Source organism: Eubalaena glacialis, chromosome 18, assembly GCF_028564815.1.
Source record: "Eubalaena glacialis isolate mEubGla1 chromosome 18, mEubGla1.1.hap2.+ XY, whole genome shotgun sequence".
NCBI classification, from domain to species: domain Eukaryota; kingdom Metazoa; phylum Chordata; class Mammalia; order Artiodactyla; family Balaenidae; genus Eubalaena; species Eubalaena glacialis.
In genome coordinates, this window is record NC_083733.1 from 52,973,330 (window position 1) to 52,987,427 (window position 14,098).

Genomic DNA, 14,098 nt, shown 5'->3' on the forward strand with positions numbered 1-14,098 from the left:
GAGAGCCACAAACCACTGTAATAACTAAGACTTTTCTGGACCCCACCCCAAGAACCAATTTTCACCCCCATTCAGAATGCATGGTCTGCACACTTGTCTCACACGTCTGCCCAGGCCCTGTGGCCCTCACCTGTCTCTACCTCCTGTACCTTCCTGTCGCAGGTGCAAAGGTGGCATCTGCCGCGTGTCCATCAGCATGTGTCTGAGTGGGTCTGTCCATAGCCGGTCCGAGTGTCTTTGCGAGCATGGCACGCAGGCAGGTCCGTGTGTATGCCCGATTGCCATGCCTATGCCCGTCCAGGTGTGTGGTGGGCAGGAGGATGCAGGTGTGTGTGTGTCTGCTGCACGGGGGTCTCGGTGCCTGTCGGTGTGTGCGGAGCCCTGATCGGTGTTATTGTGCGAGCCTGCTCCTTCTGGCTGGGTCCAGATCTGTCACATTTCATGCCAGCATTTGCATGCGTCTGACTGCATGCGTCTGTCCGTGGGAAGAGAGTGTCAAAGGCCAGGAAAAGCAGCCACTTGGAAACACTGGGTCCAACCCTGAGGCAACCCACAGAGGAGCTGGGTGCCAGGGAGTCACTAACCCCAATCCCTGGTCCTTCCTGGCTCCACTCAGAGCCCAGCCAGGCTCGCCCAGCTCTTCCCTCACCCCCACCTACCCCAGAAGCCCCCCAGGATGAGGCACCCTAACCCTGAGGGAACAGGGCTCTTTTGTACCAGGCTCTCGCTTCTGGAGGGTGGGGACACCAGGGGCCGTCTGTAGGGTGGGAGAGGGCGGCAGGAATTCACGCGGCATGTTGGGAATGCTGATGCTGTGAAACCCAGTCATTGATGGGGCTGGGTCCCTGCCTCCCACCCCCAGCCCTCAGCCGTGGGACATGTGCTCCCTCACCGCGTTCACTCGCCCCGCCTCCCCCCACCCCAAAGCTCTGCTGCTCCCCTTTTCTTCCCGAGAGTTCTCCTCCATTGCAACTTGCCTCTGGAGGTGACCACAGAGTAGCTTTGAGGCTGTGTGGGAGGGTCCCAAGCATCCATGGGCAACAGAGACCATGTGGGCAGCCTACAGGATCTACTCACAGTAGATTCTGAAAGCGGGGCGGGGGTGGGCAGGGGACCCTCAGGCCCCCACCTCCTTGCACCTGTCTGACTCTTGTTCCAGGTTGGCCGGCTGACAGCTTCAAGTGGGACCAGAAGACATTCCCAACTCAGGGAGACGGAGGTGAGGGGGAGCGTTCCAAATTCCCCTTCCTCCTGGCTTCCCCTGCTTCCTGCTGCTGGTCCAAACTTGGCTCTCTCCTTACTTTTTGGAGATCCCCAAGGGCAGGATGGTGATGAAGATAATTATTAGCACGTCACTACCACATAGAGTCAGGACAGTTTGGTGGTGAAATCTGCAGACCTGGACAGGCGGACAGGGCTTGAATCCTAGCTCTGCCACTTACCTGCTGTGTAGTCTCGGGCAAGTTACTCAACCTCTCTGGACCTCGGCTACAAAGTGAGGATAATAATTGCACCTACCTCAAAGAGATCAAATGAATCTGTATAGTAAAGTACTGGGGGTGGTTCATGGTTGATGCCCATAGATGTGTTTGTGATTATAAATAATAATAGCATCAGTGGCTAACATCTGAACAGGCTGCTTCCTAAAGCCTTACTAGAAGCACCCTTTTCACTTCCCCTGGCCTTTAACCCTCTCCTCTCTTCTCCTCTATCCAGCTGTTGCTCACTTGCTGTACAAAATGATATTCCTCACGGCGCTGCCTCTGTTTTGGATCATGATTTCAGGTAATGCCTGGGGGTCTGGGGCTCCTGGGGTCTTGGCCCCTGAGCAGGCTGGGGTTTATTCTGTGGGTCTCTGGACCCCGCCCCCGCCCCGCAGGGCAGTGGAAGGTGATGGGAGCGGGGGGGTTGGGGGCATCCGGGCAGGACATGTCCCTCAGCCTCAGCGGTCCTGCTTGCCCACAGCCTCTCGCGGGGGTCACTGGGGGGCCTGGATGCCCTCGTCCATCTCGGCCTTCGAGGGCACGTGTGTCTCCATCCCCTGCCGCTTCGACTTCCCCGACGAGCTGCGGCCGGCCGTTGTGCACGGCGTCTGGTACTTCAATAGCCCCTACCCGAAAAACTACCCGCCAGTGGTCTTCAAGTCACGCACCCAAGTCGTCCACGAGAGCTTCCAGGGCCGCAGCCGCCTCCTGGGGGACCTGGGCCTGCGCAACTGCACCCTCTTGCTCAGCAACCTCAGCCCCGAGCTGGGCGGCAAGTACTACTTCCGCGGGGACCTGGGGGGCTACAACCAGTACACCTTCTCCGAGCACAGCGTCCTGGACATCATCAGTGAGTTCCCAGGGGCTGTGCAGATGCCGTGGGGCTGGGGCCATGCAGGGGGTGCAGGGGGAGCAGGAAGTCCTCCTGGCACCTTTCCAGGGAGGTCTAGCTGGCAGGACCAGGGACTTGTTGGTTTGGCTGGGGGGGAGGGGTGCAAACCCCCCTGCCCACACGGACCAGGCAGATGACCAAAACGGGCAAACAGGGCTCTCAGAGGAAAGCAGTGCTCTTACTCTTCCAGAAACACCTGGGGTAAAGGCAGGGGGCCCCGGGTTGGGGTCAGGCCTCTGGATTCCTATGTTAGCTGGGCTACTGAGGGCAAGTTACTTAACTTCTCTGGGCCTTGTTTTCCTCTTCTGTAAAATGGGGATAAGAACAGCACTCAAAGTTCAATGAGGGAATAGTTGTCAAGTGGGCAAAGCAGTGTCTGGCACATGGCGCCCAGCTCTATCTAAATGGTGCTGGGTGAGAATGCAGGGTCATTGCTGTCAAGCATTCTGAGTTTTCCGTTTGTGTGTTTGTTTGTTTTGTTTTGTTTTTGGCTGTGCTACACGGCATGCGGGATCCTAGTTCCCTGACCAGGGACTGAACCCGTGTCCCCTGCAGTGGAAGCGCAGAGTCCTAACCACTGAAACACCAGGGAATTCCCAAATTTTTCAAAGGGAACTGTGTATTTTTCTATGTTTTTTCAACATCAGCTGCTGATTCAGATATTTTTTTTAAAAATACCCTAAATTTAGGTCAAATAAAGTGCAGCTCTGGGCCAGTTTTGGCAATTAGAGTAGGGTCTACTGCCTCATTTCTGAGAGGCCCTGAGAGGCATGGAACCCTCAGACTCAGGTTTGCCATCAGCTCTGAGTCTATATGAGGAGCCAGATTACAGCCCTGATACAGAAACAGAGCCCCCCCTTTCCGCCGCCAGGCACAGCCAAATAGCTCCAGGACACACCACACACACACACACACACACACACACGCACGCACGTGGAAGGTAAACCAAAGCAAACATGGGAAGGAGAGAGGTTTCTTGAGGAATATAATGTAGTGTCCAGAGCACAGATGGTGAAGCCAGAGTGACAGGGATTGAAGCTCAGTTTTACCCAATGCTAGCTGTGGCCTCAGTTTCCTCATCTGCAAAATGAGCAAAATAACATTACCCACTTTCTACTTTCGGCATGGCTGGAAGGACTGGCAAGTTACATACAGTAAAGTACTCAGACCACTATATTGTTGTTTCCGTTATTATTACATCTGCGGTTGGATCTGCGGAGGGCTTCTGGGTGAAGGGTACCCAGGAGGAGAGAAGGTTGTAGGGAATTCTGCATCCAAGGATGGGGAGGGGACTGGGTACCAGGACTGGAGTCGGACAATGTGGGGGTCCGATGCTGCTTCCTTCACCCTCCATCTCCCCGTCTCACTTAGACACCCCCAACATCATGGTCCCCCCAGAGGTGGTGGCAGGCACAGAAGTGGAGGTCAGCTGCATGGTGCCTGACAACTGCCCCGAGCTGCACCCAGAGCTGAGCTGGCTGGGCCACGAGGGGCTCGGGGAGCCGGCTGTGCTGGGGCGGCTCCGCGAGGACGAGGGCACCTGGGTGCAGGTGTCGCTGCTGCACTTCGTGCCCACCAGGGAGGCCAACGGCTACCGGCTGGGCTGCCAGGCCTCCTTCCCCAACACCACCCTGCAATTCGAGGGCTACGCCAGCCTGGACGTCAAGTGTGAGCCTGGGTGCGGGCCGGGGGGGTGGGGGGCGGGCCGGGGGCGGGGTCTGCGGCACGTGCCCGCTGACGTCCTGTGTCTCCGGCGCCGCAGACCCCCCGGTGATTGTGGAAATGAACTCCTCGGTGGAGGCCATCGAGAGCTCCCACGTCAGCCTGCTCTGTGGGGCCGACAGCAACCCGCCGCCGCTGCTGACCTGGATGCGGGACGGCACGGTGCTCCGGGAGGCGGTGACCGAGAGCCTGTCCCTGGAGCTGGACGAGGTGACGCCCGCGGAGGACGGCATCTACGCCTGCCTGGCCGAGAACGCTTATGGCCAGGACAACCGCACCGTGGGGCTCAGCGTCATGTGTGAGTCGCCGCCCCCGCCCGGGGCGGAGCTGGGGGCCCAGTGGGGGGCGGTCGGGACCATGCCCGCGGTTGAGATGGAGATGGAGAGGAAGTTGCAGGTTAGGGTGAGTTCCTTCATTTTTCCCACGAGTATCTGGTGAACACCTACTCTGCAGCACTCTCCTCGCTAGGACAAGATGGGAAGAGACAGAGGCAATCCCTGCCACCCAGGAAAGCCTGTTAAATTCAGTTTCCTGCGGGTAGAGCTGGGCCTGGCCCCGGGAGTCTGCATTTTAAAATGAGCCCCATTGCAGTTCTGATGGGAGGGCTGAGGAGAACCCAGGCCTCACCCAGCCCCTGAACATTATGGGGCCCCAGGGAGAGGGGGCCCGTCAGACAGGATTCTTAACTAGGAACCAAGGAGAGGTCATTCATTCATTCATTCATTCACAAATATTTATTGAGGCAAAGTGCCCAGGGCTGGGGATAATAAAAATGACAGCACCGGCCAACATTTACTCAGCAGTTTCTGAGTGCCTCCCACAAATACTCTTTCCCTGGGGCCTCCGCACGGCTGGCTCCTACTCACCTCCTTCTAGTCTCACTTGAGCCCTCCCTCACCATCCTAGTTAAAACTGTAACTACCCCGATTTCCCATCCCACCTTTATTTTTCTGCAAAGCACTTATCCCCATCTTGCCAACTATATGTTTGATTTCCTTATATAGCATCTGTCCACGTGGGCAGGGATCTTCATCTCCCTTGTTCAGGCTAAAACAGTGCTTGTCACAGTTGGTTCTCAGTGACCCCTATGAGGTTGGGAATATTATCAAGCCCATTTTCCAGATAAGAAAAATGGGGCCCAGAGGGGTTTAGACATGGGTCCACACACAGCTGGGAAAGGGTAGAGCCGGGATTCAAACACAAGCACTATAGCTGCAGAGACCCTGTCTTTGTAAACGAGACAGCCAGGCCTGGGGTTACCTGAGCCATCCTGAGCTGGTGTGCCCTGACTGGGGTGTCGGGGGTCACATTTGGGGGAAGGAGCTTCTGACCATCGGCCCCCTGTCCTGCCCCCCAGATGCACCCTGGAAGCCGACGGTGAACGGGACAGTGGTGGCCGTGGAGGGGGAGACAGTCTCCATCTTGTGCTCCACACAGAGCAACCCGGATCCTATTCTTACCATCTTCAAGGAGAAGCATATTTTGGCCACGGTCATCTATGAGAGCGAGCTGCAGCTGGAGCTCCCTGCCGTCATGCCTGAGGATGATGGAGAGTACTGGTGCGTGGCCGAGAACCAGTACGGTCAGAGGGCCACCGCCTTCAACCTATCCGTGGAGTGTGAGTACTCCCCTGCATCCGCTCCCCCTGCTGAGGGCAGCCGGGCTTGATTCCTGCCCACCCACCCCTGCGGTGGATGGCTCAATGGGGGGCAGCTGGGCTTGATTCCTGCCCACCCACCCCTGTGGTAGGCGGCTCAGTGGGGGATACCCAGGTTACCGGGAGGTACCCACGCATCCCAACCAGGGGTCAGCTTTGCTCCAGCAGATGAGGATGAGGAAGGGAGGGAAGCGGAATCCATAGCAAGAGAATAAAAGTCCCACCTGAAAAAAAAAAAAAAAAAAAGTCCCACCTGAGAATACAGTATCCCCACATCCTGGTGTGGGCTTTTGACCAAGGAGATTTCTGAATCCTGTGGCCACAGCCCCTTTGCGTTAACTAAAAGAATAACCACGACCTCTAACCCTTGTGGAGCATCGCTAGGCACCAGGCACTGTTGAAAGCTCTGTACAGGGACCCACTCTTTCGTTTTTGTTACATCCAATGAGGGAGGTTCTCTTACTGTCTCCAGTTTCCAGAGAAGGAAACTGAGGCCCTGAGAGGTTATGTCACTTGCCCAAAGTCACAAAGCCAGAAAATGGCAGAACTGAGATTCAAATACAGTGGTCTGGTTCCACTCTTCTGTACTGCCCATTGACCTCATCCTACGTTATGACATCAGAATACATTGATCAAGCGGTTGTTATGTGCACGGGCTGTGTGGCTCAGTGGGAGGTGGGGGGGGGTAGGACCAAGAGGACACCAAGCGTATTAACAGATAATAGTACAGCCAGAGAGATGAGACGGATGCATATAAAAAGCTAACTGTCTTGGGAATGAGGCCCATTGTTCCACTGCCAACCAGAGCCCTTCCCAACCTTCTATGGACATCACCACCAACACCCCACCCCCACCCCAGCCATCACTCGGGTCATAGCTCCCAAGTCGCAGTTTCCACTCCCCCTCCTCCAGCAACTCCCTCTGGAATGTCACCTTCATAGTTCCATTCCCCCTGCTTCCTCCCCTGCTCCAGCCTGGCCTCTGGCACTTGCCTCCAAATTATTCCACCTACAATGGTCCCTGCCACACAAGCTTGCCAGAAGGTTTTGAGCACAGTCCGTATACTCAATATGGCATGTGGCCATAGTGAGTAGAGACAGATTATTCCTGGAGTGCCATCTTCCAGGGCAAGGTGGTGGCCACCACTGCCCTGCTAACCTTTCCTCTTTGGGCACCTTCCTTCCCGGTCTCTGCTCGCTCGCAGCATCCAACGTGATCATGCATATGGGTTGTGCGGGTACCCCGCCTTCTCCATACATGCCCACCCTTCTGCCTCACGCTTTTCCCCGTTAAACCTATATCCCAAGCCAAGGGTTCTTAGGTGTAGAGTCAGAGAAACCCCTGAGAATCTGATGGAAACCTCTGATCATACACACACCTCCAGCTCACGAATGTTTTCAGTCACAGACCCTCCTGTATAATAAGAGTGGTGGCAGCAAACGATCATTAAGGGCCTACTCTAGGCCAGGATTGCATCCCCTGCACGTGTTTTTTTGCTGAGCCCTTGTGGTCACCCCTTGAAGCAGCTACGTGTTATCGTCATCCCCTTTGAGGAGAAACTGAAGGTCAGAATTCCCCAAGGCCATGCAGCTGGAAGGCTGGCCAGTGCCAGGATTCTTCTGGACTCCTGTCTACCCAGTTCTTAAACCTCTGGCTGCTTCATCTCCCCTGCAGTCCTTGGTACCCAAGGTACTCAAGGCCTTCAATCTGCCGGAGGGGAGGAGCAGCTGTGCCTCCCACCCAACCCTTGCTGAGCCAGTCACTGGGCTCCAAGGCCTGTGTCGCTGTGCTTGCCCTCTGGGTGTCCGGCTTCAGGCCCCTCTCTGTCCCCGAAGTCTGCGTCCCCTAGCACCGGGGCTTCCGTGCTCGCTGACAGTGGTGGGTGCTCCTGAGCGGGGCGGGTGCGGGGGGGGGGTTGGGTCCCAGCACAGCGTGGGACCTGCAGGGCACTCACCTCACTGAGACCTTGTGATGACTAGAAGACTGGTTCCAGCCCTTTGCGCATATTGACCTATTTCATTCTCACAACAACGCGATTGGGGGCAGGGACTGCCCTTCACACGTTTAATAGGAGGAAACGGAAATGTTACTGGTGTCCAGCACCCGACAGAGCTGAATCGACCTGGGTCCGAATCCCAGCTCTGTCTCCATCTTGTGATGGAGATGTGCTGTGTGATCCCAGACGAGTGACTTCACCTTTGCTGAGCCCCGATTCTCTTCTCTGAAAAACGGGTATGACGATATCTTACACTAAGGAAATTATGGTCAACGCCCATAGTGCCCGACATGTCCCATGTGCCCCGTAAGTCTTAGACATCCTCTGAGCTTCCCACTCATCTCTCCTTTGAACTCCTGGCTGGGTATCCGCCTGCCTTCCTGCTGCCAAGGCTTTGCTCACTTGCTTCCTCTGCTGGAATGGTTCGATCCCTGGGTGGGATGTTAAGCTTTCTTTTTCTTTTCTTTTTTTTTTTTTTTTCCGCTGCATAGGGTCTTCGTTGCTGCGCGGGCTTTCTCTAGTTGCGGCGAGCGGGGGCTACTCTTCGTTGCGGTGTGCAGGCTTCTCATTGCGGTGGCTTTTCTTGTTGCAGAGCATGGGCTCTAGGTGCACGGACTTCAGTAGTTGTGGCTCGTGGGCTCTAGAGCGCAGGCTCAGTAGTTGTGGCGCACGGGCTTAGTTGCTCCGCGGCACGTGGGATCTTCCCAGACCAGGGATCGATCCCATGTCCCCTGCATTGGAAGGCAGATTCTTAACCACTGGACCACCAGAGAAGTCCCTAAGCTTTCTTTTCAACACACTCATGTGCCCACTTCAGAACAGAGTCCCGTAGCCCCTCGCAAGTCAAGGACCATTACCCCTCTTTGCACACATGAGAAGTCCATCTCGGAGGCCCAGGAAGCTGAGTGGCCTGATCGGGGCCACCAGCCAGTAGATGGCAGAGCTGAGATTCAAGCCAAAGCTGTCCCACCCCAAACTCCCCATCCTTTGTGGGACCTGGGGTTTATCTAGTGTCAATCAGGGTTTCATAGGTCATGAGGCTGCTGGCAATGCTGCAAAGATGCTGAGCACATGCAACAGGGTGTCAGCGTTCCTGCAACACTGTCACAACAGTACCAGTGGTGCAGTCTTGAATGAAAGGATTTTTTAAAAATTAATCACTGTCCGTTCAGGTTTGTCATTACTAATTTACTCTGTGGTGTGTTAATTTGTTAATACTACAGCAAGCATAGTGCACGTCTGCCTCAACAGAATTTGGAATATTTAACTGTTAATTTACTAGACATAGAGATATGTACACATTGAGGTTCCAAATGGAATGATCCCTATTGCAAATACACGGGTCATGTGACTCCCTGCTCCGTCGCTGTTACCTGCATATTCTTTTTTACTGGAAATTGAAAATAAGTGGGGTAGGTGGGCCAAGGATCTTTTGCCCATGTGGAAGTGGGTTTAGCTCAGGGCTGAGAACCAGAGGTCAGTCTAGAGCAAGCAGAGGGGAGTGCCAGACTCTCCATGAGGGAAAGAGAACATAGTTTAAAAAGCAACATTCAATGTTCTATTATAATTTCATATTTTGGAAAATGAAAGGAAAAAAAATACCAGTATCGTTTTTGTAATTTAAATGGCAGCAAAGCAAAGCTCAACAAAATGATCTTGGGTGGAGGGTGGCACCTGGTACCACGGGGAATCCTGCGAGGGAGGGAGGGTCAGGATGCTGGGGGCTCCAGGGAGTGAGCAGGGGCATCTGTAGGATGGCCTGGAAGGGGAGCTGGCTGAATGCAGTAGCTCATCCAGCGAGTCTTCCCAGAACTCCTGCCGGGTGAAAGGGACATTCTAGGGACTTCCCTGGCGGTCCAGTGGTTAAGAATCTGCGCTTCCACTGCAGGGGACTTGGGTTTGATCCCTGGTCAGGGAACTAAGATCCTGCATGTCGTGTGGTATGGCAAAAAAAAAAAAAAGAAAGAAAAAAAGAAAGGAAAGTCATGTTCTAAGTGTGGGGGACAGAGTGGAGACTGAGCAAGAGCCTGTCTCGATGGAAATACAAGACCAGCCACATCAGTGTATAACCCGGGTAGGGATAAGTGCTGGGGAGAAAACTCGAGTGAATGGTTAGTGAAGCGAGGTGCAACTTACATGGGGTGGTCAGAGAAATAGACATGGTCTGCGCAGAAGCTGCCTGGAGTGAGGGCGTGAGTTTGGCAGGGAAGTGTTCCCCGCGGAGGGAGAAACGCAAGACACCGCCCCCCCCATCCCCCGCCCCGGCTGTGGGAAAAAGCTCCACAAGTATGAGAAACAAGCAAGGAGGCTGGCGTGGCTGGAAAGGAATGAGCCAGGGTGACAGCAGGAGACTAGAGCGTGGCTAAGTCCTGCAGGGCCTTGCAGGCAAAGGCAAAGAATTGGGGTTTTATTCTAAGTGACACGGGGAGCAATTGGAGGGGGGCTTTGAGCAGGCAGCACCGTGACCTGATTTATGTTTCACAAGGTGAGCAGAGTTAGAGAGGATGTAGAAGAGAGTGCAGAGGGGAGCAGGCAGCTCATCTCTGTGACAGCCAAGGAGCCCCTGAGGCCCTGTCTCTAGCCTGCGGGGTCTTGGTCTTGCCCCTGCAGTTGCCCCCGTGATCCTCCTGGAGTCCCACTGTGCGGCAGCCCGTGACACGGTGCAGTGCCTGTGCGTGGTAAAAGCCAACCCAGAGCCGTCCGTGGCCTTCGAGCTGCCCTCGCGTAACGTGACCGTGAACGAGACGGAGCGCGAGTTCGTGTACTCGGAGCGCAGCGGCCTCCTGCTCACCAGCATCCTCACGCTGCGGGGCCAGGCCCAGGCCCCACCCCGGGTCATCTGCACCTCCCACAACCTCTATGGCACCAAGAGCCTGGAGCTGCCCTTCCAGGGAACCCGTGAGTGGTGTGGCCTGGGGCTGGGAGTCAAGGGACAGACAGGACCCCTCTTGGATCCAAGCTCCCCTCCCCAAGGCTGATCACCAGCCGCTGCACGTGGGTCAGGCTGCGCAGTTGATCGGGTGGTAAAGATGCCCTTTCCAGCCAGTTAGGAGAGGCTGCCCCGAGCTTGCCTGTACTTTACTGGCCCCTCCAGCAACGAAGGCCTTCAGGCTAGCCAGTCAGTGCAAGGATATGCCAGCGGTGTAAATATTTTCCCGCTCACCCCTGCCCCAGCCTGTCTCCTAAGAACCCAGGTGTCCTCACTCCCACCGGCAGCCCTGAGGGCGCCTGGGTCTTCTCTTTCCTCAGATCGCCTGATGTGGGCCAAGATCGGGCCCGTGGGAGCGGTGGTTGCTTTTGCCATCCTAATTGCCATCGTCTGCTACATCACCCAGACGCGCAGAAAGTGAGTGGCCTTCCGGGCTGAGCTGGGGCGGGGCGGGGTGGCCTCCAAGGGCAGGGCAGGGGCAGATCAGTTGGAGGCTAAGGGTGGGCAAGGGAGGGCAGATTCTGTTCTGAGCATGTTCAGCTGGATGGAGGAGAGAGGGCCCCGGCTAACATGAGCCGCCGGGGTCGGGTCACGCATGCCAGTGCCTGGGCCGAGCACTTCTCACCAGTCAATACCTGTGCCCCACATCCTGTGCTGTGGCCTCCTGCCACTCCAGTGTGATGGGGAGAGCCGGTACCCCTGGCTCGCAGCCAGAACATCAGTCACAGTTGGTTCCAGAAGCCCCAACGATTACACATATCTGTGGTATCAAAAACGCTCCCCAGGGACTTCCCTGGTGGTCCAGTGGTTGGGACTTCACCTTCCAGGGCAGGGGGTGCGGGTTCGATCCCCGGTCGGGGAGCTGGGATCCCACATGCCTCGTGGCCAAAAAACCAAGATGTAGAACAGAAACAATATTATAACAAATTCAATGAAAAGACTTTAAAAATGGTCCACATCAAAGAAATCTTAAAAAAACACAACACAACACAATAAAACGCTCCCCAGTCCCAAGCCACATCCACCTGCCACAAGTGCGCTGCTGTTAGTTTTCTTCCTTGTGGTGCACACATATCAGCTCTCCTGACAATGAATTAATCTCCCGCTCTACATCCTGGCGGCAAGGGGGTGCGGATAGCCCCAGAGAGAATGAGGAGAGCCCAGAGGAGCCAGGCTGGGGTCCTGAAAGTGGCAGAGACCAGGGCCCAGGTGGCTTCTCCTCAGCTGTGAAGCAGAGGAGGGGTGGGCAGTGGTGGGCAGGAAGAGGCTGCTCACCAAAGGGGCTGGCTGCCCATCTTAGAGAGGCGGGCGGGAGCAGCTCTGGGGTCCCTTGGGCCAAACTCCTTAGGTAGATGGGGTTGCAGATAGAGAGGGGAGTGGGGGGACCTGGGGGTCCCACTGGAGCTGACATGTCTTGCCCTGCAGAAAGAACGTGACAGAGAGCCCCAGCTTCTCAGCGGGGGACGACCCCCCAGTCCTGTTCAGCAGTGACTTCCGCATCTCTGGGGTGCCGGAGAAATATGAGGTGAGGCCAGAACCCTGAGGCGCCAGGCTAGCTGGAGATCCTGTGTGCCAGGGACCCCGAGGGCCTGGGGGGCACCTGGGAGGCCCAGGGGCAGAGGGGGAGCTGGCCCCGCAGAAGGGAAGGAGGGGTCGTGTGGAGGGCTGGCTTGGCCCTGGGCTGGGGAGGGGCACTCAGGCTGAGGCCTGGCGGGGGGCTGTGGAGCTCGGGGCCCAAGAGAAGCCCTCATCCACCCCGCCTGCATCTATGACTGCATTTCCTTCTCCAATAGTCCAGAGAGCTCTCTACCCTGGAATGAGCACCCCAGGAGGTAGGTTCCGGGGGCCTCAGTGTGCCCACCTCTGGGCCCTTGTTGGGCCCTGGGGTTGGCGTGCATGTGTGTGCATCACGTCAGGCGTCCAGGTTGGTCCGCACTTCACTCTGGCTCTGCCCAGCACTCCTGGCCTTGTCTAGTCTGTCCAGTTGCTGCTCCCTTCTGTGTGTCTGTGGCCACTGTCCTGTGTGTGTGTGTGTGTGTGTGTGTGTGTCCAAAGGTGGGGGGCAGGGATGGAAAGCGTGACAGGGAAGCCAAAGTTGCACCTGCAGGATCTCCCAGATTGAGGAGGGGGACCACACCAGACCCAAACATACTGAGTCAGGCATTTACAAAAATTGGGGAAGGTGGGCACCCGACCAGGTGGCTTTAATCTAAGAGCATGTTATGGACTGAATTGAGTGCCCCCCCCCAAATTCCTATGTTGAAGAAGGCTTCCTGGAGACGTTGAATTTGTGGGCGGCTTTCAGGCTTGGCAGCGAGGAGGTGATTTTGCGTAGGGGGGATCGGCACAGGCCAGAGCTCCAGAGGGGGACCGGGGACCGTGGGCTGGCTGGGCTGGCGGTCCTTAAGGAAGGAGGCTCACACAGGACTCGGCTCTGGCGGGTGCAAGCGACTCCAGCCTTTGCATCTGGCAAGGGTGGAACAGGACCTTCTAATGGGGTGGTTCCCTTCATAGAGTGAGAGGCGCCTGGGATCTGAGAGGAGGCTGCTGGGCCTTCGGGGGGAACCCCCAGAGCTGGACCTGAGCTATTCTCACTCGGACCTGGGGAAACAACCCACCAAGGACAGCTACACCCTGACGGAGGAGCTAGCCGAGTATGCTGAAATCCGCGTCAAGTGAGGGAGCCGGGGGCAGCCCGGATGGCCACCACCCCTTCAGGACCCTCACTGGCCCCCACTGGCTGTGGGCTCCCTTCCTCCCCAAAGTAGCGGGGGCTGGGGCAGGAAAGGGACGGGGCAGGTGACAGTGAGGTCCTGGGGGCCTGGCCTCCCCCTCCTTCCCAGCTGCCCCTGCCCTGCCAGCGCCCCAGCTCCGCATTGTGGCTCCCCTGTAACCTCCTTTAACCTCATCTGTCTGGAGGGGAGCCCGTCTGTCCGTGTTATTTATTGCTACCCCTGCCTGGTCTCTTGTCCCCATACCTGGCCCCAGGGCCTGTCCGGAGGGACATGAAATAAATGCCCTGAAGCCAAACACCCGTCTAGATCCTGATGATTTCGGACCCGTCCTTGGAGACCCTGCCAACCCCCCTCCTTGCCCTTCCCTGGGTCCTCAGGGATCCTAGCGCTGAGCCCAGGCCAGCCGCCCTTAAGTTGCTTCCACTCCGAGCTGGAAGCTCTGGGCTAACTCTGGTCCACAGTAGGTCATGTTTGACTGCTGGGTGATTTCACATCACAACCCTCATTCCTGCTTCTGCCACAGGTGGAGCGACTGACAGCCCTGAGCTTGTGCTTACACACTGCGACATCTCACTGAAAGAGATGGTGGCTGCTTCTTCTGAAGGGCCCTGGCTCCTGATCTGCCACACTGCCCACCATTTCCTGTTGTCCCACACCTGGCTGGCTTCACTCACTGACATCCT

General features: G+C 56.5%; 1 protein-coding gene across 2 annotated transcripts; it reads left to right on the forward strand.

The window, feature by feature from the left end:
• Positions 1–1,724: 1,724 nt before the first annotated feature.
• Positions 1,725–13,600, forward strand: MAG (myelin associated glycoprotein). Of its 2 annotated transcripts, none has more exons than XM_061174101.1 (9): positions 1,725–1,785; positions 1,966–2,334; positions 3,748–4,044; positions 4,139–4,396; positions 5,456–5,716; positions 10,362–10,649; positions 11,001–11,097; positions 12,106–12,205; positions 13,195–13,600. In XM_061174101.1, the coding sequence occupies exons 1-9, from the start codon at positions 1,740–1,742 to the stop codon at positions 13,357–13,359; spliced, it is 1,881 nt and encodes a 626-aa protein (XP_061030084.1). In that variant the 5' UTR covers positions 1,725–1,739; the 3' UTR covers positions 13,360–13,600. The 2 variants fall into 2 exon arrangements, with proteins under 2 accessions (XP_061030084.1, XP_061030085.1); XM_061174102.1 differs by lacking the exon at positions 13,195–13,600 and adding an exon at positions 12,474–12,506 and having other exon boundaries at positions 1,740–1,785.
• Positions 13,601–14,098: the final 498 nt, after the last annotated feature.